The 27,576-nt window shown below is 29.7% G+C and overlaps 2 protein-coding genes across 3 annotated transcripts; one reads left to right on the forward strand and one right to left on the reverse strand.

The window, feature by feature from the left end:
- Positions 1 to 5,280: 5,280 nt before the first annotated feature.
- On the forward strand, positions 5,281 to 6,050 carry LOC148202628 (uncharacterized). Its single transcript, XM_088110591.1, has one exon. The coding sequence runs from the start codon at positions 5,514 to 5,516 to the stop codon at positions 5,718 to 5,720; it is 207 nt and encodes a 68-aa protein (XP_087966717.1). The 5' UTR covers positions 5,281 to 5,513; the 3' UTR covers positions 5,721 to 6,050.
- Positions 6,051 to 17,634: 11,584 nt separating this feature from the next.
- LOC124820760 (E3 ubiquitin-protein ligase BIG BROTHER-like) lies at positions 17,635 to 24,098 on the reverse strand. Of its 2 annotated transcripts, none has more exons than XM_088108366.1 (8): positions 23,983 to 24,098; positions 23,524 to 23,721; positions 22,387 to 22,615; positions 21,952 to 21,989; positions 19,875 to 19,919; positions 19,018 to 19,145; positions 18,078 to 18,186; positions 17,635 to 17,912 (listed from the first exon to the last, which is right to left on the reverse strand). In XM_088108366.1, exons 2-8 carry the CDS (start codon positions 23,662 to 23,664, stop codon positions 17,862 to 17,864), a joined length of 741 nt encoding a protein of 246 aa, XP_087964492.1. In that variant the 5' UTR covers positions 23,665 to 23,721; positions 23,983 to 24,098; the 3' UTR covers positions 17,635 to 17,861. The 2 variants fall into 2 exon arrangements, with proteins under 2 accessions (XP_087964492.1, XP_087964493.1); XM_088108367.1 differs by lacking the exon at positions 23,983 to 24,098 and adding an exon at positions 23,827 to 23,847.
- Positions 24,099 to 27,576: the final 3,478 nt, after the last annotated feature.

Genomic DNA, 27,576 nt, shown 5'->3' on the forward strand with positions numbered 1-27,576 from the left:
ACATGATATATAGTGTGATCACATGATATATAGTGTTGTTAACTTACCACCTACCTCGTCTATTTACTCCCCTGCATTGAGTCTAATAGTATAATTTATAATATTTGTTGACTCTTTTCAATCTTAACCAAATTTTAAACTACTTCTCAACCTCTTAAATAATCACTCAGATAAAAAGCCCAACCAAAAATATTTGAGAAATTGCCACGGTTGTGCATCTTCTGCTAGTTATGCTAACATTTTTGTAGGCATGTCTTCTTCCATATCTTACTCATTTTCTTATTTCCTTTCTTACCATAAATGTTCACCAAAATTGTATAATTTTTTTTTTACTTTGTCTCCATTTTAATTGAACCATGAACTATGCTTAGGCATCCAAGTTTGATTGTTGGATATAGGCTATGAAGAGGCTCTTAAACAAAATCACAATTCTCTAGTGATAAAGAAATTTTTTTATATCAATTAAAATACTTTCTATACTAGTTCTAGAACCAGTTTAGAAGTAGGGGACATAAAAAGTTTTCACTTTTCTATATCATTTCAGAATTAGTATAAAAAATATTACTTTCTATACTTGTTCTAACCACAACCTGTATAAAAAAAAGTGTCACCTTATTGTATTCTCACATTCTCCATTCCAAGATAATCCATTAACTCACTTCTAACATTCATCTCCAAAGTAATCAATAAAAAACAATGTATTTGAGAGATTCCAAAATAATCCACGAAAAGCAATCTATTTGACAGTTGAGAAGAGGAATAAGAAGTAACATCACCATTATAACAAGATTTATACTTTTATTTAGCCTTTTAAATAAACTCACTTGGTTTTACATACACATGGATGAAACACAAAAAGAAATAACTGATGAAACCACATAGAACAATTTTGTTTTCTTACTTTATTTCAAAACAAAAACAGAAAGAAAAAGGAAAAAATTTGGTCTAGTGTTTGGCATCATACTGATTGATGAGAGAGAAGGCATTATTGGTGACCTAAGAAACATTTTGCGTCTTTGATATTCTCATTCAGCACCTTCCAAACAAAGTCGTCACTACATGTACTCTCATCGGTGAGCATAGAGCTCGCCCAGGTCTCCCACAAGTCCATGAAATCCTGTCCATTCACCTTACCTTAGTGACTACGATAATTGATACACGCCATTGTAGATTTCCACCGCACAATATATCAAGATGGCGTCCCCGTGGATGGTGATTGATAAGTACCCTATATGAATTAATTTTGAGATGAATTTGGCACTTATCTTACTTAGATTTTGTTAAGTTTATACGTAAACCATCCCAATTTAACTTGTTTTGCAGTTCTTGATATTAAGAGAGAATCAAAGTGGAAAAATTATAGAAATGGAAGAAATCCCAGCAACTTTGGACAAAACTTGATACTAGTGTACCTAAGCAACAAAGTTGAGGCTTAAGCCACACAAGAAAACCCTCATGAGGAGGAAACCTCAAGCATTGAACCTGAGGTTAAGCCATGAATACTCATTCTTAAAGAAGTTATCTTAGGGACTACAACATCAAAGCATGAGGCTTGAGCCACATAAGAAAACCTACCTTTAGGGGGAAACCTTTACAGCTGGAAGCACAAGTACACTATTGAAGTCATGCCTAGACAGTTTATAAAAACACAGTTGCACCTCTATTTTGAGAGAATTTTTGGAGAGGTTCTTTTGAGAGATTTTTAAAGAGCTTCTTAGACACTTACCTCTTTACTTAGTGAACATTATTAGAGGTCATAATAGAGGATGGTTGTTCAATATTTTGTATTGTTCTCATCTATTATGAGGAGCTAAATCTCACTATGTGTTGAAGCAAAGATGTAACCCTCTAGAACTCTTGTATTGGTATTGTTTTATCTAACAATGTACACTTTTATTACATGTTTATGAATCAGTTTATATCTATTGTTGGATGAACTGATCACCCATCTTATTTCACTAGCTTAGGATTGAGTAGGAACTTGTCTCAAGTTGTGGTCCAACAAATTCTCCTCCTGCTCTTATGTGCTAGGAATAAATCTAAGACTCTAGCTAGTTATAAGTCATTATCTTAATGCAAGTGATTCATTCAAGCAATCATTGAGGAATAATACTGAAGTAAGGTTATCTTAGGCTTTAGGATCTAGGAATGAACTTAAAGTTATATTCAAAGAGAACTCTCAGAACATGATTAATTGCATCTTTATAAATAATAACTGAATCATTACAAGAGATGTACAAAGTGGTGAAATCTAGCTTTAACATGTCTTTATCATCTTGAAGTCAACCTTTTCAATCAAAATTGTTTTTGTAACTTGTTACTCTTTGAAACCAACTTTATTTCCTTACAAGTTAAACTACTTTAAAACATTGCATATTTTACCAAATCCTTGTGGATATGACACTTGTTGTACTACAAACTACCCAATATACTTATTAGAAAAATTGATTACTTTGGAACATCAACAGTGTCAAAGACTTTCATGGACGGCGACAGCGTATACTGAGAGCTACTCCACACAGAGAGCGAGGTATTGGGTGGTGTTACACAAGGGATTTATGAAGTTAGTGAGGTTTGAGGCGTTGAAGCAACTCTTGAGAGTGTACATGTGAAGCCAAAAGTTCGCCAAAATGGTTGAGAAAAAGTTAGGGTTTAGGGGTTGAAGTTAGAAAGAACGATGAAATTGGGTTTGAAAAGGAAAGTTATAGAAAATACTTTCTATACTAATTACACTTAGAACCGGTATAGAAAATTTTCAATTTATTATATAATTGCCAACGCACCACTTTCTATAACGGTTATTAGTCCAATTGGTACAAAAGATTTCACATTATATACAAAATTGCCACCACCTCACTTTTTATATTTGGTGGATTAGAACCAATATAATATGTTGCTATAAAAAACATATTTTGCACTAGTGATTGCCAAATAAATGAAATTCCTTTAAGTAAGATTCCTATTAGCTACAAATGAGTTTACAAAATAAAATTTTATGGTGATGGTAACATAAAAATACATAAAGCTAAATTGTTTGCTAGCAGGGTTGATTACCTTGATACATTATCTCCTAAAGCAAAAACTAACTACTCTAAGAGTTTTTCTTATCTTAGTTGTGACTAAATGTTCCTTAAGCAATTGAATGTAAAATAATGTTTCCTTTAATTAATTTGACTTTGTCATTATATTGATAAAATCGTTATACGACTTAAAATAGACGAATATATAATGGTGTGAAAAGGTTACTATAGCCATATTAGTTATCGACTTTAATTTGTCTACATCAAATCATTCTCTCTTTTTTGTTAAAACTAACAAACTTCTTTTTTATTGTTTCGTTGATATGTGTTGATGACATTATCCTTGCATAATATAGTTTTGATTATGATGGCTTATATTAAAATTATAATTTAAATAACTAATAAATTTTAATATAAGTAGTAAATCAATTTCACTATATTTTCTATGACTTTTTACAATAAAAAATAACTAACGAGAAAGTTGTATCATGAGTTCACACTCACGAGAAATGAAACATGAATTTCACTTGGCCACTAATGCAAGCCCCACAATGAAAATTCTGTATTGCTAGAGAAAATAACCTTAGTTGTAGCTTTTTCCTACAAAGAGAAGTAAGGAAGAAAGGTTCAAACTGAAAATTTTAAAAGAGTTATGTCAAAAGTGTCAGAGTCCCACGTAAAAGAGACTTTTTACATATGATTCATATGGGTCTAACATAAGGTCCTATAGAAATCAAACGTAAAAAAAATATTCTTTTATATTATACTCTATAGATTTAACGTAAATATTGTTCACTTATTTACAATAATGTTATCATGCACCTTTTATATCTATTAGATTCATATAGACATAAATTTGAAAACATAAAAACCTATTGTGAAAATAAAAAAAATCATACGCAATAATCCCATATTTTTATGATTATATCAAATACATAAAAAAAAAATAACAACAATTTAATTCACATGATTTTATATTTCCTCTTGCACTAAGAAACCCTTTTACAATTTCACATAATGTTTTGCAAAGTTAAAACTTATGATCATCTAAGGTTACACTTAAAACGAAGGATTTATAATACAATTTGATAAAAGGATATTATAGTACGATTTGTTGCTTATTTTCTGTATCTTTCTTATTCTCTCTTACATTTATTAGGACAGTTGGCACATTTTTTGTTCTTATTGGTTAGGTAATGTGTTTCCATAATACCTTGTACTATTTTTTTATAAAATAAGAAAATGTTCGAAATCACTTCACAATAAAGTAAGTAAATTTTAATAACTTTAAAAATTACCAAAAAATACATGTAACTTTAGAAAACGAAACTTGTATCTTTCTTCTTTTTTTTATTCATTAATTTTTTCCTCAAGGAGAAAAAGGGAAAATCTAACACGAACTTAAGATATCATTATGAAAAGAAATTAAAAATATATACTCATTAATGTCATATCATAGTGGATTGCTATATTAGATAATTTAAAATATATAATTTTACTAATAAAAACATATTTTCCTAAATATAAATAACTAATATAATTAATATTAAAAATAAGAACTCAACAAACAAAAAATATATTAACTTTTAAGAATAAAAATTTTTGGTTATTTATTATCATAATTTAAAAAGAAAACAAATTTTTATAACTTTTATTATTTTTCTCGTTTTGAATCTATAAAAGATTTCAAATGAGTATAATCAAGATTAAAATAAACATAATTATATTTTATCAGAATTTCAAGTACATGTCACTAAAACATTAATATTTTATATTGAATTATCACATATATTCATACGTATTGATGATATTTTATATATGATTATAAACTTGTATCAATTCATTTTTAATCATTTAAATTTAGAACCTCACGCTATTACTAATTATGATAATGGTAAAACAATTAGAACAAATAAAAAATTACATAATTAAATAATTTTATCATCATCAAACACGTGATCAACTGACACATGTTTAACCTAACATGATCTCTAATTAAAAATCCAACCACAATAATACACATGTAACTAATATCTTACGCAAGTTTTAATTTAATCACAATCTCTAATTAAACATCCAACAACATCAGTAAGAAATACAATAATTTTCTCATCAAGAACAATCCAAGCAAATCTGGAAATATCTTTAAACCTAATAGCCGACATCTTTCCATTTACTGCAATTACTTAATTCACTCACACACTGCGTAATTAAAAAAATAAAAATAAAAAATTGACCATAATATATATAGATTTTTGGAGTCTGAGTTGCTTCAACCTACATCGAGATTCCAGAACTCTCTCTCTCTTATCTCTTACTAGTCAAAGACTTTCTTTCTTCTTCTCTAACACCATTCACAAAAATTTCAGAAACTCAAACAAAACCCGAATCCAAATTCAAATCCAAAGACCCTTTTTCTTCCTGAATCCAAAGCTTCCACCTTTGCAAGCTTTCTCCAAGTGGGTCATAAAAGAATTAGAAAAAGAAGAAGAAATGTTGCAGCTGTTCTTCACAGTGGCTTTCTCCACAGTTCCTCTGACCCTTTATGTGCCACCGATCAGAAGCTTGAATCTGTTTGTGGAAACAATGGAGTATGTTGTCAGAGAATCAAGAAGTTACAGGAACAGGGTTTATCCTCGGCTACGAGTAGCTTGGTCAAGGATGTTGGATTTCATGCTCTGCAACAACAACATGAGGTAGATTTCTCAAATTTCATGAACTCAAAGAACACATGTTGTTGTAAATATACTTCTCCTTTTTTTTTTCTTTTCTTTTTCTTGGACCCTTTTTTGTGGTTCTTGATTTTTCTTTGTATGTTTTGCTTAACATCAATTCCCAATCTGCAATAAATCGTGTACGGTGCTATGAGTTTGTTCTTCAGCACTTTTGACTTTGCCACGGATTATTGTTGTAATGTGTGAGTTGTTTTTTTTTTCTTCTTCTTTTTCATCTGAGGTGGTTTATGTTCAATTTGATCACATCTTGTAACCTTGCATACAAAGAATAATGGAATTTTCAGTGTTCATCGGATGATTCAGAAGTGCTTTTATTTATATATATTTTTATTTAAAAATTACATAAATACAGTCCCCACACATTAGGTCGTTAAAATATCGAAACACATTTTTTAAAATAAATTATTCATTACATGTTTCTGCTAAATTTAGTGGGTGTCAGATTCTCTCATTTTTCTATTTTTTTATTTATTTTTGATCGTTACAAAAATTGTGATAAAAAAAATAATATATTTGTAAGGATTATCATTTTCTACGAATGATATTTTTTTTAATGTGCTTTCATTAATTCGGTCCTAATCTTCAGTCGAGATTTGAACCACAAAGGTAGTGCCACTTGGCTACGTAATAAATGCCGGTGGAAAAAAGTAAAATTATTATTATCTTTTAAATATTTTAGTGTTTAGGACGACACTGTTTTAATAATTTTTATTGTTATTTTGTATTCTTTTTCAAGATTGGAATAGTTAAAGATAAAATAATAGCAATGATAATAATAGATTTCACAAAAATAAGAGAAATGTCTAAGGAAAAAGGAAAGAGAAACTTTCTTTTTTATGGGAATGTAAGGTATAAATTGTCTTCAATGATAGAATTCTGAGTATTGCTTTGTAATGTAAAAGAGAAATGAATATGAATAATATATGAAACAATTTTTGTTTTTAGATGTTATTAAATAATAATATCTCTTTAATTCTTTGCTTTATTTCATCTCCATTGGTAAAGTTCTTTCAATTTTGTCTGAAATCACTTTTGATATTGGGAAAGTTTTCAAACCAAACAAGCAAAATTTGTCCTTATCTTTGCATAGTGATGTGGGTTTAATATAGGGTTTATCTCTTTGGGAAAAAAACAAATAGAAAATGTTTCAGGAATGTTTTTCTTATGAGATTGTGACAATTTTAGATTCCCCTGTGGCAGTTCTGATCTATGCATTGTTCTTGGTATGTGTAATGATCCAGATGATGATAATATTTGAAAAATATTATTCTATTAAAAATAATTATTTTTAATTTAAAAATGTTAAAATAGGGGATTATTAATTTAAAGAATAAATATGTTTTTATTTTTTTATTTTAAGTGAAAATTAAAAATCATTTTTTTAAGTAAAAATTAAAAATAATTTTAAAAAAAAGAAATGTATAAATTTAGTTTATTTTGTTAGAATTATTTGACTTTCATATTTTTATTTCTATTTCAATGTTAATTGAAAATATGATTAAAATATTTAATAAAATTAATATTTAATTAAAAAGATTAAATTTATATAATTTAAAAATAAATGATTAAATTAAACTAAAGAAAAAAAAAACTAATTTTAATTTTTATGAACTAAAAATATATTTAATACAGAGAAATTTAACATACATTTAACAACATATACATCAAAATGTTTTAAATAAGATTTTAAATACGAAAAGAAAAAAATTATTACGTGTACATATAATGAGGAGTGAATAGGTAAGCAGAAAAATTGAATCTGAGTCCTGAATTTATTTATAAAGAGAAAGATTTCTATATTTTAAATCTAAAACTTTAAAATAATAAATTTGTATTTTTTATATGTTTTATTTATATTATGTTGGGACTCTTAATTTTATAACTGAATTTCTTTAAGTTTGACTTTTCAAATTGTTAGAATTACAGATCAAGATATTTCAACTAAAAAAGATTGAAATCGTTTTATTCTTTTTTGAAAAAATTTGATTTATTAAAATTCTTTGAATTGAACTTTTTAACTTTTTAAGACTTAAAACGGATAAGATATACACGATTTAATACGGATTCAATTCTTAAAAAGTTTACGTCTAATCTTTTTTCAAATAATCTGACTTAAAAGAGATTATTATAAAAAAGTTGAGATTTATGTAATATATATCTCTAATAAAACAAAACAAGAATAGTTTCTAATGGTGAGGATGCACACACTCATCTTAAGAACTTTGCTTGTATAGCAAATGATGCAATAGTAATCAGAAATTACAGAAAAGTAAAAAAAACAAAGAGATACATCTTCGGTACAAATTTTACACAAAACACTAATCATTCTTTAGCTTATTCCATTCATTCTTGCAAGCTTGATTTCACTCAATTGATATTCTTACTTTCCAAAAATGTTCAAAGGATGTTTTTTCTCAATAACCGGATGGTTTTATAATGTTTTTTTACTTGAAAAAGGAACTAAATCCATATATATAATAAAAACATAATATTGACAATTTTAATCAATTAGGTAAATAATTTAATTGATTAAAAACAAATAGCTTAACTTTTTGATTTTCATTTTCAACATATTTAACAATATAGATAATTTTAGTTCATTAAGTAAATAACTTAATTGATTAAAATAGAGACTAAACTTCCTGCTTAGCATATTTAACAGATCTAATAATCACTAAATAACGTGGCTCTACAACACATCATTTTAACATGTTTTAGCAATTAGATAATTTTAACAAGAACATTTAAACATATTAAAAACAAATTAACTAGATTTGGAGTATCATAAAGAATGGTTAGCTCCCCCAATCAATAATCTTTTCCTTTTTTATAATGGCTAACCTCCATGTTCTTGCATTTTGCATTGAATTTTTTCTCTCTTTAGACATTAGCAAAAATATATAATATAAAACATAGTAGACAAGAGATGCATATATAACAAGTTCAATCAAATATACAATTAGATAAGAGTTCTTAAATGGAACAAATATACAATCAACCAAAAATTCTGAAACAAAAAAAAATAAACAGAGCAAATATAATAAATTGATAATAAATTGAGTTTAGTAGGAATCATAACAACCCAAATGAGAAACAAATGTCTAAAGAGAGTTATCGCTCAATAATTAGATCATTTAGAATCTTCGTCGTCATCTCCTTCCTCTTCAACCTCATATCCATCTACCTTAATATTTTATTCCTTAAGTTGTTGGTGAATAAAAGCAATCTCCTTATCTAAGGCATCAAAATGTGACATGTATGTGGAGTGATGTGAGACAAATGTTTTTAGTTGCTTTAGGACACACTTTTAAAAATCATTTTTAGGCCTAATAGTAGGAGTAGTGTGAGACATGTCCACATTAATTGAATCCACATCTTCTCCTTTATGAGCTTGGGGTTCATCCTTAAAGGCTCAACCATCATCATTTTTTCTTAACCCCATGTGATGTAGAGTAGTGCATGCAATCTTGTTAGAGTTTGTGAAGCCCATGGAGACCTTGTCTTGAGGATCAACTTTAATAAATTTAAATACCTTTGAAAAAAACACAACATAAGGCAAACTTTTCGTTGGAAGCCTTGTAGCTTTAATCATGTTGTCACTGATCACATCAGCCCAGTCAGTTTGGATTTGCTCCTTCAACGCATGATGAATCAAATAGATGTCTTCTAATGTGAGTTGAGCATGGTTGCTCTCCTTGGGAAGGATAATCCATGCTAGGACAAACACATAGAGTCTGCCATCTCGTTTATGCCTTCTGCTTTAAAGAGAGTGTAGTCTGTAGGTTTATGTGAGTAGTTGAGACAATACTCGTACAGGGCAAGCTTCTGAAGTATAGGAAACCCATGATGGGATTTCAGACCTCTAGGGCAAAAGCTAGCTATTGTGGTCCAAATTTCTTCATCAAGCCTAATATTGTTGCCTAATATTTAGGTAACAATATCATCGAGAACTTTCATGTTTGCATAGAAAACTCTGGTGAGATTGGGGTAACATGTACCTGTCATCTGCATAAAACAGTTCAAGCCCTAGTGAGACAACTAGTCATGGAAGAGAAACCATTCATTGCAAAAGTATTGGATGTCTAGGTATTTATGGGTGATAATGCTCTGTATTTACCAATAGTAGATGAAGTTTGTTTGTGCTTCATCGTCACTAATCCAGCCATTAAGGTCAACAACCCTTGTTTTCTTTGCAACACGTTTAAATCTCTTGGATTTGAATGTAATGCTTTGTGCAAAGAGGAGTAGGGTTTTGTGTGTGAGAGATGATGTAGAAAAGGTTAGGGTTTATAGGTCTTTAACATATTTAAATTCAAACATTCAATGTTAGTTGTTATGGCTTTACCTCTACTTCAGGATTTCAAATTTTAAACATATATGGATATAATAATGATTGTGCATAATGAATTAATGAAAAGATGTAATCGATTAAAATAGAAAAGAATAGATGCAATTAAGTGCCAAGTTTACTAATCGATTAGATAAGTGAGCTAATCGATTAAAACAGAGAACAATTTTACAACTTGTTATGAATGATCTTAGAAGGAATAATCGATTACAGAATCTCTTAATATAGGCAGAGCAATGTAATTTCTACTTTATTAGGATGAACATCAACATCTAAGATGCCTAATTCATTTCTAATGGTGTAGAATTTATCCTTAGAAAGTGGTTTAGTGAAAATGTAGGTTAATTAATGAGTGGTATCAATGTATTCAATCATACATTCTTCTTTTGAAACATGATCCCTTATGAAGTGATGTTTGATCTCTATATACTTAGTCTTGGAATGAAGAATAGGATTTTTAGTTAGGTTTATAGCACTAGTATTGTCACACTTAAGTGGTATTTGATCTAGGTAGATACCATAGTCTTCTAATTGACTTTTTAATCATATTGATTAAGCACAATAACTACCAATTGTAATGTACTCAACTTTAGTAGTGGATAATGCTACACAAACTTGTTTCTTTGAGTGTCATGAGACTAAGGAGCAAAAACTACCAATTGTAATGTACTCAACTTTAGTAGTGGATAATGCTACACAATAACTACCACTAGTGCTTTTTCTGTCAACTTTACAACCCCCATATTCTGAATCACTATACCCTATAAGTGACATGTTTGCACCCCTTGGATACCATAAACCTAGTGCTTTAGTTTCTTTTAGGTACTTCATTATCCTCGTGACAATAGTAAGGTGTGACTCCTTTGAACACAAATGAAATCTTACATAAACACATGAACTATGCATTATATTTGGATGACTAGCAGTAGATAAACTAGGGAGCCAATCAAACCTCCATAAATTGTTTGGTCTACACCCTTACCAGTCTCATCTTTTTTTGAATAGCAATTTGTGTCCATTGTAGTTGAGGTTTCTTTACAATTGTCCATCTTGAACTCATTTAGTAGCTTAGTGTAGTATTTTGATTCATGGATAAAGATGTCTTTTATGCTTTGTTTCCCTTTTAGTCCAAGAAAGAAGTTAAGTTTTCCCATCATGGAAATTTCAAATTCTTCTTACATACACTTAGAAAACTCTTAACATAATAGTGGATTAGTGGAGCAAAAAATTATGTCATCTACATATATTTACACAAATAGAAGATCATTTCTATCTTTTCTTGATAGAGTGTAGAATCAACTTTAACTCTTTAAAAGTTACTATTTAGTAGGAATTCACTTAACATTTCATAGGTGCTTGTTTTAGCCCATATAGACCTTTCTTTAACTTGAAGATGTGATCAGGAAATTCAAAGTCTTGGAATCCAGGAGGTTGTTCTACATACACCTCTTCTTTAATAAATCCATTTAAGAATGCACTTTTCACATCCATTTGAAACAGTTTGAAGTTCATCATTGATGTAATGGCAAGGAGAATTTTGATTGCTTCTAGTCTAACTATTGGTGCCTAAGTTTCATTATAATCAATTCCTTCTTCTTGGCTATATCCTTTTGCAATCAGTCTTGCCTTATTCTTTATGATAGCACCAGAATCATCCATTTTGTTTATAAACACCCATTTTGTTCCAATCACTTGATGAGCATGGTTCTTTGGTACAAGCTCTCAAACATTGTCTCTCTTGAACTTATTTAATTCATCTTGCATAGCTAGGTAACAATTCTCATCCTATAAAGCTTCATTTACTGACTTTGGTTCCACTTGTGACAAAAAGGCAACATTCATGAGAATTGATTTAATTGTTTCCTTGTAGATACTTCTCTAGATATGTCTCCAATCACATTTTCCACTGACATATCTTTCAGAATTGTCCAGTCTTTGGGCAAATTGCTTAAGCAGTTGTTTTCACTACCATTTCGTTTATGTTCAACCTGAACACTTTCCAATTCTTTTGTCAAATATGCACTTGTTTCATGTAAATCTATACTATTTCTTGGATGAAATGCATTAGTTATACCATCAATAAATTCACCAAAAACAACATGTACAGATTCCTCTACAAGTAGTGTATGTTTATTATAGATTGTGTAAGCTTTGCTAGTTAGTGAGTAGACACAAAATATACCTTCATAAATCTTAGAATCAAATTTTCCAAGATTACTCTTACCATTATTTAACACAAAGCATTTACAACCAAAATTTCTTAAATGAGATATGCTGAACTTTTTTAAGTGTGACATATGAATTTGAGTCAATCTATTATGCCATGACGATGGTTTATCATTTTTAGTAAGCAAGCATACAATATAATCAAAAGATGTTTTTTCAAAGTTATGTAAATGTTTTGATATCTTATTTAAAATAATTAAAGAACTTTTCTTTCTACAATTAATCGCGACATATATTCTATAGTTTTTTAAAAAGAAAATTAAAATTATATATTATGATTTAGGTTGGAGATATCCTAAAATTGAAGTGTAAGGTTTTGTTAAGAAAATTCAACTCAATAGTATTATAAACTATTGTTAATTTTTAACTCCTCAAATATTATAGGTTTTTGAACATATCGAAATATAATTTCATAACTAGAAATTGAAATTTTTCAGTGGATTTACTCAAAGTCCACCATTGGAACAAACCCTAATTAGTTTCTTTGTGTTCAAGGATTTGGTTGTTTCAAAAACGGCATCGGCGCTGTCTGTAAGAATAAATAAAACATTTTCTTGGATCTCGCGCAAATTGTGGCTTCAGAACATGGATTTGTGTATTACAAGTAACATGCTAAACGACAAATTAACCCACAGATTTATTCCTCTTTTGCTCTAATTTAAGATAACAGTTAATTTATAAATACTTTTCCTCAATCCACCAAAACCATTTTCACTAAAACAAAGTTATCATCAAACTACAAAACTTAAAAACTGACACTGATCACAAAAAAAACAGTACTTTAAACACTTTTTCTATTAATCTCGAACACATCGAAAATACCTTCAAAATAAAATTAAAATTGCGATGTTTAATTAAACAACTTTAGATTTAAATTTGAATTTAAAATATCTTAAAACCTGAAACGATTCATAATATGTGTTTAGAATGTAAATATATTTAAACATACAAACTCCATTTAATATATATATATATATATATATATATATATATATAATCAATAAAATACTATATGCAAAGTCTTCAGAAACCTCCTAATACTTTCTTTTATTTTAATTTATTCTAATAAACACAAAACATAAATATTATATGATAATTTTCAGGAAATATTTATTTTAATTTTGTAAGTAACACACACGCACACATAAGTATACAAATAAGAAATATTTATTTTGTTTTCTTGTAAAATACATGCAAGATTTTAATAACTTTATTTTTATTTAATTAAATTAGTAGAAATAATAATTTCTATAAGCTTATTTCTCAAAGTAATATTTATAATTTTATAACTCTTAATTTTTAAGTACAAACCTATTGAAAATATAAATGACTTTGAAATATACTTAAGGGAAAAAACACAAATGAAGGAATTATTTTTAGATGAACTCGAAGTAAAATGAACAAATTAATTTTGGATTGACTTAAGAGAAAACACACAAGTTGCTTAGAAGAAATATACACGATATGTTGTACTATTGTTACTAGATTTTAGGAATTTAAGTCAATATGAGTTATATGGGCCAAATGCAGACCAACTCATGTTGGGTTACTGCATAGTCTACCTCATATTGTGACCCATAACAAAAAACTAACATAAGAAATTTTAACTTATGTTAGGGTTATAGTTATTAAACTCGTAAGTTAATTCGCACATGTTTACGTTTTTACACACAACTTTCGAGTCTATGAAGCTCAAACACGTCTCATAAACTGTGTGTCTCGTATCTGTGTATCGGACGTTAACACGCGTAAGATATTCATGATGGTTAAGTGTCCAATTTGAAAGACATTTTGTTTGTTTTTAACATGATTTTGACATGGTTCCAACATAATGTTATTAACCACAAATCCAATGATTTTCTAAAAAACCCATAAAATTGTAAACTTATTAGAGAAGTTTCTATTATTATTATAAAAATAAGTGTATAGTATGATTAAAGATATTTTAAGCAGTTAAGATATTTATAAGTAACTAACCAGATTTCAAGGTAATTAAGGTTATTTTTATTTGGCTTGTGAAACACTTATAAATACAATGACAGGATCAAAAGTCAGGTACGTTCTACTTACGCTATAAGTGCACTAGATAACATTCTACATTGATAATAAAATCACTTTATTAAGAGCTGAGGCTCCATAACTCACGCCTGACTTGAGCATCGGAAAATCTTCGAAGGTACCTCTTCCCTCCGATGGTGAAAGTGGACGAGCGGTACGAACTGAAGAAGTGCGAACGACTTCTAGAAAGGACAAGCGAGCAACACATCAAAGGACAAGCGAGCGACATAGACATCCAGAAGCAAGGAAGACACGTCGACAAGGTATGTTTCTCGGTCCCATAAAATATACTGAAACAATAAGGAACAAATATTATATTATTACTAGTTTTCACTTTCTAGACATTGTTGTTAATATGTCAAAGAAGATAAAGTTGTTTTTTATGATGTCTAAAGCAAAGATTGATACAAATATGTGATAGTTAATATTAAGTCATGTTTGGTTGATAGAATACTTACTAAAGTATATTAGTTGCTTATGTAAACCAAGTTAGAATGCTCTTAAAATCAAATTAATCACAACATAATCAATTAATATTAGTTTTTGCATGAAAAAGATTCATTTCAAATGATATGTCTGTCATTGATTTGTATTAATTGATTAGCTTCTTAATCTAATCAGTTAAAACATAACACATTTATAAGTTTTCAAAGTTGATGAACATTAATCGATTTGTTATTTCGAAATCTTTACAATTATCAAAATATTAAATACCAACTCAGTTAATCAATTAAAATATAACATGTTAATTGATAAAAGATATTTTGAAATCAGTTTTAAAAATTAAAAATATTCAAATTATTGAAAAACCAACTCACTCCCTTTTTTTTGTTGGAAAATATTAGTTGTCACTTTTTTAACAAATATTATATAGATTAGATTCATTTTTGTGTTAATAGATAGTACGTTCCATGTTATATCTATATCTAGGCTTCATAATTTTGAGTTAACTCAAAAGTAAAATCACTTTAAAATTCGTAGAATCGAAAGCAAACAAGTAAAACAATTTAAAGGATAAATTGTTTAAACCAAAAACAACAATCATAATCATTTATATGCAAAACTTAAAAACAAAAACAAAAAAAAAACTCGTAAATAAATTGGAGTCTCACCATGCAATCGTGCTAAGTGTCATAGGTCATTTTTTCTATTCCAAAAAGCTGGGTCTTTTTTTGATAAGTTGTTGTATGATATCATTTTAGAAAAAAAAAACTTAATATCAATTTTGGTCCTTATTTTCATTAACTTTGTTTGATGTGGGATTATTTTTTCTCCGAATGTTTGATGTAGTTCTTTATATCATAATTTATGTTCAATTTGGTCTTTTTGACTAACGACGTTTAAATCGTTAACGGTTAATTAGTATATTTTTTTTCAGCACTCTTGAATATTAAATTTTTCATTTCTCTCTTTTTTAGATTATATAATTTGAAAATTAAAAAATAATTTTTGATTATATAACCTGAAAACTAAAATTAATTTTTTAATTTATCAATCTTGAAATGAAAAATGACTTTATAATCTAATTTAATAAAAAAAAACAAATTACAATATCTGAACATTTATTTTTTATTTTTAGTTTGTGCAATTTAAAAATTAAAAGTGATTTTTAAATCATACAATTTAATAGTCAAAAGTAACTTTTAAGTTGTATAATTTAAAAAAAAATATTAATCTCTAAACTCTCAAAAAAGTAATTTTTAATTAATAAATTTCACAATGCTAAAAGAAAAATAATTTCTGAATCGTGCAATGTGAAAGTTCTTTTCTAAGAAAAACATGACTCTTAAATTGTATAATTCAAAAGTTAAAAATTACTTATAAATGATAAGATCCGAAAGTTTTTCAAATTATGTAATCTAAAAACCTTTTAGTTCGTATCATGTGAAAATTATTTTTGACTTCTTACAAAATCGAAAGGGTAAAACAGAAATTTTCATATTCATGGGAGTGTAAGAAAAAAAATGGAGGTTTAAAGTGAAGGAAGATCACTTACAATAACAGGTAACTTGAATCAAAGACATTTAAAGACTATCTGGTTTAACAAATAACCTTATTCTATGTTTTGTCCAACTAATGCAACTACTATTTATGTGAATAATCACGAGTCAAATTTCTTTGATGATTATTTTGATGATGTAGTATCTCTCCTGAATATTAAAAAATACTGATGATTTTTAATATATATCAAGAGTCCTTAAATATGACACTATTGTTAGCATTTTTAATCCAGTAAAGTCTTTATATATATTTATTATTGTTGAAACTCTTATATTAATTAAAAATAAAATCAATTTAAAATATATAACTCTGATCAAGTATCGCAATTCACACAATATTTTAAATGTATGTACCATTTACAGCATTAATACACAAAGGATAATGAAAACAATTGAACACATTTCACATCACATGGAGAGAAGTTGGAAAAAGAAATTTGACTGAATCCCATTATTTCGGATTTTACTTTCCGGAACCACTAAATCAATTCTGGAAGACACTTACCCATTCCTATTTTGGATAAAAAAAATTCAGAAACTTTGATGGGGTGCAGGAAGAAAATTGATGGGGGTGCATGAAGAAAATTGATGGGGGTGCAGGAAGACACTGCCTTTAGGTTTTGGTTAAATGCAGTTACTCTGTGACTGACCCTCATTTATGTGAAAAAATTGAGCATGTAGAAAGTAATGTATTAGTCAGTGTATATTCATCTTCAACACACTCTAAATGCCATTAATAAGGGGACCAGGGGCATTAATTGAAAACTGTCATTTTGTGTGTTTATTATCTATTCTTTTTATCATCAATGCCGACATGGGTTCCACAGATAAAGATAGTCAAGTACCATGTACAATTATTAAATTCCTCTTACATTTAGATTTTTTTCATTTGCAAACGATTTAAATGTATAATGAAAAATAGTCTTAGTATTTGATGAATATAAGAAAAATTAAGGCTGAAAAATGTGTTTGGAAAAATGTTTTCTAGATTATTGTTTATTTGCATTTGGATACCATGTAATAAAGAGTATAATTACCAAAAATTAGGTCAATTACAAGCCTTAAAAAACCTTCTAAACATAAATGGGGATGATTGTCTACCACATCCTATGGAGCATTCCACACATGTATTTCATTTTTCAATTCCATTATGCATGCTCATGAGATTTCTTATTCCAAATCCCAACACAGCTTGATGAATGACTAGGAAGCAGATTTTTCAATCCTAAATACCAAAGAAAGGGACATAAAGCTTAAAAGAGAATATATTGAATACACACAAAATCACACCTTAAACACAAGATGAGTCTCCATTAGGTTGTTCTAGTAAACAAAACATATATTGAGAGCTGCCATAGTTCTTCATATTACACCTACCTACGTGTAAGAAATGAAAACTTGAAAGAGAGACAGAGAGAGTTGGATGAGAAGCAAAAATTAATGGACAAAAAGGATCCCTTTTGCCATCTTGATGCTAATGCGTTGATTCCTCGCCAAAAACCTCAGTGTTGCACACAGGACATTTCTGAAAAACAAAGTCAAATGGGAACAACAAATGGTAAAGACACAGGATTCAAGTGAAATTGAGAAGAACAATGCAATTAGAAATGTGTGTACCTTGTATTAAATGGTAAAGACATTGGATTCAAGTGAACTTGAGAAGAACAAATGCATTTAAAAAAGTGTGTACCTTGTTAATGCTAAGCCACTTGGTGATGCATTCACTATGATACAAATGGCTGCATGGCAATTTCATTTGCTGGTCTCCTCTTCTGTATGTCATCTGACAAATTACACACCTATTTTCAAAGCAATTTCACTGTCAGTATATCCTGAAAGTAGAAAATAAAGCTGGAGACTGAAACAAGGAAAAGGTGAGATAGATATCATAAAGAAATGTGATACACAATGTTCTGTGTCAATCTCTCTTCATCACATCATTTAGTAAATTTCAAACTTTTTCTCAGTTGTAAAATTTTTTATGCAAGTTGTTTTACAGATATGATTTCTCTATCATAAATCTGACAGGCAGAAGTCCTAGGAACCAGAAAAGAGAAAATAATAATAATAATAATAATAATAATAAAATAAAATCAAACTTCTATGAATCAATGTAGTCCTACATAGAAAACTAAAGAAAAATGAATCAAATTCTCTGGGAATCGAATTTGAAGTAGGGAACTCAAGTCATTGTAATTAAGACTATCGAAACAGTGCAATACGAAATAACGCATCATTATATTTCCACGCGTATAGGGGAAGGGAGGAAATCAACCCAGAATAAAAAATGGACAAGTTCAATTGAATTTTCTTCTCTATTCCCCGGTTGTTGACTTCGACGATGATGAAAACAAGGGAAGTTACAAAATTGATAAATCTAAAATTAATAAATGCTACAGGCATGAAGCATAGATTGGTTTTTAAGCTTCACTTGTCCTATATATTTTTCAATAGATTGACTTTGGTAAGATTAAAGATTGCAATCAAGCATTATAATTTTCATCCCTCTTCCACATAACATTCACCTCATTTTCCTCAACAATATAATATAGTGTTTGACGCTCATTCAACTTTTTATTATCCATATTTTCATCTATTTTATAAAAATGGTTGAAGAACCAGGAGTTTACCTTTTCCCAGAATTTTTTCTTTTGAATAAGCTACCAAATTTGTACTTCGAGGTTGGAAGCATATCAATAAGTTCTTGTGAAAGACCACGGCTCTGAGTCCCAACTGCCTCTCCCAAATCCAGTAGTTCCTGTCACTCACAAAATATCATCGGCTATTGATTCATATGATCTCTAATTCAAATTATATTCAACATACCAATAAAATTGAAAGCTCAAAATATTGAAATACAAATTAGCCCGAGTTAGAGTTAAACCACCGTGCCTTATTTCAATCATCAAAATTTATTAGACATATACGAAATGGATTTTTCTATAATGCCAAAGTCCAAAATCTTAAAGGCAACACATTGTTCTATCTTAATAATTATTCAAATAAAAATTGATAGAATATAAAAGCACCATTTCTGTTTTGTTGACGTTCTTTGGACCTATTTTATTCATGTGCTTTTTACCTTGAGTTGGTTCTTGGCATGGTACTATGAAGGCTTCTATGATGACTAGGTGTATTGGTGACCTGTGTCTAAATGGCTTGTGTAGTGGACTGGGGTGTATTTATATTCACTGGTGTTCACAAAACAACTTGAACTTTTGAGAGAGTTGGCTCATGTAGAAATAATATTGAACATTTAGAAATTTAAGAAAATCCCTAATTTGCTAAACATATTAGAGAATGTAGAAAGTATGTTAACTTTGGATGCTTACCCGACAGACTCAGCATGAATTAATTGAATATGATGTTTAGTAGAACAAAACTAATATAATAAACAATGATTTAAAAGACGAAAAACAATATTCTAAAAGTAAGAAACTACATGCATACATCAGCATTTACACGTAAAACATTTAATGTGCCACACCTCATAAGTCATATTATCAGGATCAATGTTGTCTTGCCATATGACCTGCACAAATACACCAAGGATTATAAGGCTTCAGAGGATAAATTTTTAAGTTGGTTCTGATTATCAAGTTACAAGTTGGAAACAACATAGAGAAGGGTTAACTACTTTTTGACATTAAGCAACTGAAATGCAGAGAGATCTCAACTCATGTTTTTTCAAGTCTTCGTTTTAAATAATATAATTCCCACTCTGATCAAGCTTATAAGAGAACAGTTATACACGGCAGCACATGAAATCAATTTAGAGGATTCAAATAACATCTTTGTGAATTGAATTCTGACACAAACATTGAGCTCCAGCGTGAGAGGTACAAAACCCCTGCTTTTGTAGAAGAACGAAGTACAGAAGAAACAACAAATCTAGTCATGTTTTGTTTATGTTTTACTCATTCCCAATTAGTGATTCCCAAATGTTAATGGTTAGTTAAAGTATAATATAAATAATTAGTTATAACAATCGGTTAGTTACTTATATCAACTAAGACTTCTACCATTTCCTACTGACATCTAAACGCTAATAGGTTCGTTATTGTCTTCATATTTTCCGTACAACTTTTTTGTTTGTTTTTGGATTGGTAACATTCCCATCACTCAGTTTACTCATCAAAGAAACGTTTATTTGGGGACAATTCTTGCTATGATAAAACTGTAGATGGTTTATATGATATAGAAAACATCAGTTCATATGAAAACCGTTTTGGAAGAAAATGAAGTCTAAAAACCAACATATGTAAACTACATTGTTGGCAACAATACAAATACTATTTGATTAAAAGTGTCATCAATCGGTAAATATACCCAGAAAAGGAAGATGAGATAGGAGGCAAAGGTCCACAGGACATGATAATAACAAATAAATGATGTTTAATTTCAAAACTCCTTTTTAGTTTCTAGACGACATAAGAAAAAATTATTCAAATATCAGATACATGTTACTATCAATCGTTGCCTATTGCCAATATCATTCCCTCCTTGGGCATCATCAGTACATAAGTATCAGATAAGTACAAAAAGTACCACAGCATTGGGTATGCACATGATACGGCATGTGAAGGAAATGGAAGCATTGGTGCTTTGCATTAAGCAGATCATATGCTGTTTGGGAAAATCTATAAAAATATTGTTTTGCCACTTTTGTAAATGATGTTAGGACCCAAAAGAAATCACGGACACAATGGGCGGAATTGTTCATCTTGTCTCATTGGCCTAGGGTCTGGAAAGTTTAGATGAGGGAAAATGGTTAAGTAGGAAACTGGCAGAGAATGGCTAGCAGTTGCATTATAAAGATATAACTCTGACATTCCAAAGAACCTAGTCTAATAAGCTGAAAAGACATAGTTTAAACAAGTTTGGTAAAATTTATGGTTAAATTGCAAATCACCCTGTATAACTGTGACTGTTGTGCAACTGGCAGTGTTTACAACTTTGGTTTGTTGCTAACCCCGTAAAGCTTTCAACTTTATAATAAATAAGCCCCTGTTATTAATTCCTAAAATTAAACACAAGGATTACTAGACATAAAGTAAAGTTTAGGCAAACTATTTGCTAAAATAAAAATTAGAGGGTTTGTCTGTCACATTAAGAGCTCAGTGCATAGTGTAATCCATGTAGTCGACCTCATGACCTACGGAAATAAGGTTATTGTTGTTTGTCACACATTGAAAGTATATGCAGACTATTTGCCAAAGTTTAAACTACAGGGATATAATGTTGAAAGTTTAAACAAATTAATTGCAAAAACTGAAATCATGGACTATTTTGGCCAAGAGGCCAGAGTTAAATTGAGTAATATTCATTTTGATCAACATTAACTGATAAAAGTGTTAAAAGTATCCAAAAAAGTGTGCAGTAGATAGATCACAATTTATCATTAAAGTATGCCATGTACACCAAACTATCATTGAAATAATGTCTCCCAAATTTCAAGCATAGGGGACCCAGTGTTCCTACCAGTACAAATGATTGAATATTAAACCAACATTCAAATAGGTAAGGTCTAAAATTGTGGCTCGGTTAATAAGAAAGCTGCCTACCTGGCTACTACTATTGGACTCAAGATGATTTGGACTGCCTGCAAAAGAAATTTGAAAGAGTTAATATATCATACTATGATTCACATAGATTTCCCAAATAATGAAAAAAAAAAGTTTCAATTTAACTCAGAAGTGAGGGAAACAAAAGTAATAAGCTTCACTTAAAAGGTTAGCATGATTAACACTGTTTGCGAAAGAAATCCAAATAATGAAGACGCTACCACAAAATTTTCATGTTTTTTTCTGAATAGTTGCAATTTAAAATAGTAATTCCAATAACGAGTTTCATCCAACCCGACAGCCCCTCCCCCCCCCCTAACTTGATTATAGCATAGACCTAAAAGTGATAAAAATACAGCAACCAAATTGCAGAAACCAACAACTTGGCCACAGGCCTTTGCTTACAGTAAAAGAAAATAAAATTTTCTCACTAACATTCTTCAGGGATGGTCTGCATGCTAGTGACTCCATCTCTTCTAGGCGGAGAATCTGTTGTAGCTTGTTCCACAGCAGTAATTGTCGAAGGGTATTCCCACTCAGTCCTGTCAATCTCCATTCTCGGCAAATGACCATTTACCTCATAAGAACTATAGTAAGATGTACTACCAGGGCCAGACAATCCAAACTTATAGGGATTCATGTTCATTGACCAGTAGACACTTTCCTGGACAGAACATAAGATTATATAGTTATGTTCACAAACCAAAACAGAATCTTAGTAAAATATGAGTTAATAAAACAAAACAAAAGAGAATATTTTCGGCAAAATTCAACGCATTCACATATGACAACAACTTAAAATTTAGTATTTAAATGGGTCAAAAGGGAGACACACATGTACACGACACAGCTACTTGGAAATGCAGCATTACCTATCCCCTTTGCAATTCAACAAAAAGAAAAGTACCCATCATTCTCACATTATTTCTTGTACTTGACCATCCAACTCCCATTATTTAAAAATGAAAAAAGAAATCCATGATTTCATGTCAAACATAGTGAATGCTATTAAGTATCTAACTGTGGAGTAGCAGCTGTAATGATAGCAGCAAAAGAACTGAAATTTCTGCTTTTACTCCCAATATTTTCAGTAAAATTCAATTTAGATTTAAACTCAATAAACACTAACAACAACCCACATTTGCAATCCCTGGATGGATAGCATGATTCAAAACCATTAAATCATCCAGTAACACTGAAACAACATAAAAACAAGAATAAGGGGTATATCACAAGTTTATGGTCCCCAAAATACCTTGAAATTCGATTTTGGTCGCTGTAAAAACATAATACATTCTTAATCCCAAAAGTTTAACAGAATCACAAGTTTTTAGTCCTGATATGCATGGCTTAAAAAACAGGTCAGTGAGCACAGTTTCAGCGACAAGGTCAAGTTTTGTGGGACTCTGTGTTGCGACCAATTGGAGCCACATTTAACCACAATTTCCAACAATGTCAAGGATCGCGAGGAAACCACACAACTTCACCCACAAAAAAAAAGTACAAAAGCTGAATTTTGCCATATTTGGCCCAAAATTTAAAACAAAAATAAAAACAAGAAGAAAGAAAAACCTGATCAGGCATTGAACCAGCAAAGGCATAATTGACGGGCACATGAGAGAATCCTTGAAAGAAATCCACAAAGTTTTCATTCACAGCATAAGGAAAACCTGCGTCTACATAATGCAACCCCATTTGTCTACCGTCATTCATTTTGTACTTCCAAGAAGAATAGAACACCCCACTCTACACTATACCCTTCAACAACAACTGCAAAAAAAAAAAACAGAAAGAAAAAGCACATTACACTTCACCAAACACGGCCTTCAGCAGCAAATTCTTAAAGGGAACTACATCGAGAATCACAGCGACAACCTTCGAATCCGACCGAAAACAAGGTTTGTTTGGCCTGAATTTCACTCAAAAAAATTGAAAAAAAAAATGCTTGTAAAAGTTTGGTGTGTGGGGTGAGATTGAGTGTGTGTTTCTGGAGAAACAAAGAGAACAAGAGAAGATGGAGAGTTGAATTACCTTCTTCACATTCAGAATGGTTGGAGGAGTGAGAGAGAGAGTGTGTGTGTGTGTGAGAGAGAGAGAGAGGGGGGGGGTTTCTATGCTCTGTAGGAAATGGAAATGCAATGTGGTTCTCCTCCTTTTGTAGCCATTTTCTTTGGGATTGATTTGGGAGAAAGTTGAAAAATGTAATTAAATTTTTATTTTCTTGTAATAATATTATATACTAACACATTATACTAACTAATTATCATTAATTTCATCTACAATCTTCTCACATTTCATCAATAGGTTAACAAGTAAAATAAAAGAAGAAACTAAAAATAAAGAACACAACAATATTTTGTTTTGTTCTCTTTTGCACAAGAAATATGTTATTTCATTTTTTTTTTCTTAAAACATAATTTTGATACTAAAAAAATGTCAATATTATAATTTATTAAAAATTACCAAAATGTGAATGTAACTAAAAAAACACAAAAAGTGTTCCACAAAATTAAGTGATGATAGAACTGATTTTACAAATTATGTAAGTATAACAAACTTCACTTACTAATAAGAAGCATTAAAAAAATATAGAAAGAAACGTGTTACTAACCATTTTTATTAGAAATTATTACAAGAAAAATATTCCCTTTAAGTTTGTTAGACTCAATTATTTTACTAAAATATCAATATAAACATAAAAGAGTGGTAGTTTAATAAAAGTTAGTTAACTAGAATTATAATAAAAATATTTTTTAAAGTATTTTTCATAAAAAAAAATAAAAGAAAACAAGTGGATAATAATTTTCTCAAATGGTCAATTTTTGTCAAAAAATTAATGACTCGTAGCGGTAATGACCGATGCTTCCGTTCGAATGGGAACCAATCCCATTTGCGGTAATGAAATATTGAAATACCTAACACTCTTTAATTCATAAATTATAATTAAAATAAATTTAAATTATTTTTTATAAGTCATTAAAAGAAAACATATGGATAATGAATTTTTAATGTTCAATTTTATTTATTTTTTCAAAAATTAACTACTCGTATCAGCAGATGATGCTTCGGGTGAATTTAGAACCAATAGGATTTGCAAGTATAAAGCAATATAATTTTCATTTAATTTTATATCTAATAATATTATATGTTATCCACCCAAAAATAAAATAAAAACCATTATCAATGTTCATATATGTTTTTTTGTCAAAATTTTAAAAAAATAATAATTGGTGATTCATATAATATAATTCATGACGTTGGCACATGTTTTACTATTTTAGTACTAAAAAATAATTTAAAGTTTTTTTCCTCTAAACTTAAAGTTTTACTTTTTAGTTAGTTTAATTAAATATTTATCCATATTTTTCATGTGACTAATAAAATATTATTTTGTTAAATTGTTAATGTTAATAAACCTAAATCAGATGAATGGGTTAAAGACAAATTTTACTATTTTTGAAAATTTTAATAAGTTCAAAATGAATTTTTCAACATTTTAAAGATTTTAACAGATAACACATAAAGAAAATAAAACAAGACACACAAAATTTTATACTAGTTGGAGTTTACATCTAGTCTTCTTCTAAACAATCTAAGTTAGAAGAAAATCTACTATAAGAATGTTGAGATTACATAATTACAAGATCTCTTATGTAATCTAAATGTCTAATCAAATAAGAATAACTTTTTATGGTGATGCTACACACACTTACTTAAGAACCTTGCATATAAAACAAGTATACAAGGGTAATAAGAATTTAAAGAAAAGTAAAGAAACGAATACACCTCTAGTGCAGATTTTATGCAAGAAACTAGAAACTGTCACTCCTTAGCTACTTTCACTCATGCTTGTATGCTTGTAATATTGATTTCACCCAATTGATATTCTTTCTCTCCAAGAATGCTTGAAGGTTGTTTTTTCTCCACAAATGAATGTTCTAACAATGTATTTTGTACTTTGGAAAAGAAACCAAACTCATTTATATACAAAAACATGTCTATTATAGTTTTAATCGATCATGTATGTAACCTAATTGATTGAAACAAAGAGCTGGCTTCAAAAGATTTAATAATTAGTTAAGAACCTATTTCTACAATACATGTATTTTAACATATTCAACAATTAGTTAATTTCATTCAAAACATTGAAAGATCATAAAAAACAATTTAACCATATTTTGAGCATCATCAAAAATATTTTCCTACTCAAATTAACTAGGCCATGCATAAAAAGTATTATTTGTTTCTACTGCAATCAACAAGGTCATGCATCAAATTCATGCTATTATAAGAAATTTAGTGTTTCTAAAGGAAAATTAAAATGGGTTCCTAAGGAACCACTGAACTCCCCTAACATAAAAGGACTCAAATTTAGTTAGGTACCTACCACTTCTCTCTAATATGTGTTGTAGGCTAATCTGAAAGGAAAGAAGTCTATGTAGTACTTAGATAGTGATTGTTTAAGGCACATGGATGGAGATGCAAGCAAATTCAGGAAAATATCTTACAAAATCAGTGGACATGTTACATACAGTGACAATAACAAAGGTAAAATCCTAAGTACTGGAAAGGTAAGAACTCCATCAAATTTTGAAATTGAAAATGTGTTGTTAATGGAAGGCCTAAAGCACAATCTGTTAAATATCATCCAACTATGTGATTGATAATGTTGAATTTTACCTATATTTCTTTTATGAATAAGTAAACAAAATCAATTCTTTCTTAGCTTTCCACCTTCTTTATGCCTCATTTTATTGTGTTTCTAAGTAGTTACATCTTGAGTTGTATTGATTTAATTTCATCACTAATCCTCACTTTTTACTTGGAGATCACTCACATGAAGCTCACGCGCCAATCCAAATAATCAAAGAACCATAGAAGCAAGAAGAAGTGTGAAAAGCAGAACATTGAACATAAGTGTTGTGGCTGGGGTGCAGCTGGCGTGCAGTTGAGCCCCATTCATCTCGACTTGCTGCCGCTGGGGTGCAGCTGGAGTGCAGCTGAGCGTCTGCTCTCTAGACTACTGCCGTTGGGGTGCAGCTGAGCGGTCTGTTACTAGAATGCTACCGTTGGGGTGCAGCTGAGCGGTGGCGATGCTGATGTGGTAAATTTGGTCTATTTAGGGCTGAAACTCGAAGGGCTTTGTATCTTTTTTGACCCAGACGCGTTTTCTTTCATTTGGAGCACTTGGAGGTGAGCTAGGAGCTGTGGGAACAATTCATCTTCTTCCTTGGGTCTTCTTTGTTCTTCCATTTCCATCCTTGTTGTAAGCTCAAGCTCTCCATTCATGGAGAGCTAGTTTCATTGTTGTTGGGGTATTGATACAACCACCAAACTCTTATGTATTGCTACTGATTTAAATGTATTTGATGCTTCTTTCATGATTACTAGTATTTTGTTCCTTCTCTTAAAGCTTGTCGTGACATTGCTATCCATGGCATGATTTTAGGGTTTGCTTGATGTTGGGAAATATTGTGTGAACCTAGAACTGGAACAAATTACCCAAAGGGAATTGTATCTAGGGATATAACTTGAACTTTTGGTTGTCTTAGGTCTCAAGTCTTAAAGCGGATTAACTTGTTAGGTTTTCCAAGGAATTGGAGCTTAATAAGGAAGTTTAGGCTC

This window comes from Vigna umbellata, chromosome 3, assembly GCF_029865625.1.
Source record: "Vigna umbellata cultivar VRB3 chromosome 3, Vumbellata_1.0, whole genome shotgun sequence".
Classification (NCBI taxonomy): domain Eukaryota; kingdom Viridiplantae; phylum Streptophyta; class Magnoliopsida; order Fabales; family Fabaceae; genus Vigna; species Vigna umbellata.

Excerpts from the sequence above, each read along its gene's own strand:
- LOC148202628 (XM_088110591.1), top strand. The coding sequence starts at position 5,514 with ATGTTGCAGCTGTTCTTCACAGTGGCTTTCTCCACAGTTCCTCTGACC.
- LOC124820760 (XM_088108366.1), bottom strand. The coding sequence starts at position 23,664 with ATGAATGACGGTAGACAAATGGGGTTGCATTATGTAGACGCAGGTTTT. Across the intron at positions 22,616-23,523 it reads CTGGTTCAATGCCTGATCAG|GAAAGTGTCTACTGGTCAAT; the intron begins GTTTTTCTTTCT and ends TGTTCTGTCCAG. Across the intron at positions 19,146-19,874 it reads CTGATAATATGACTTATGAG|GAACTACTGGATTTGGGAGA; the intron begins GTGTGGCACATT and ends TGTGAGTGACAG.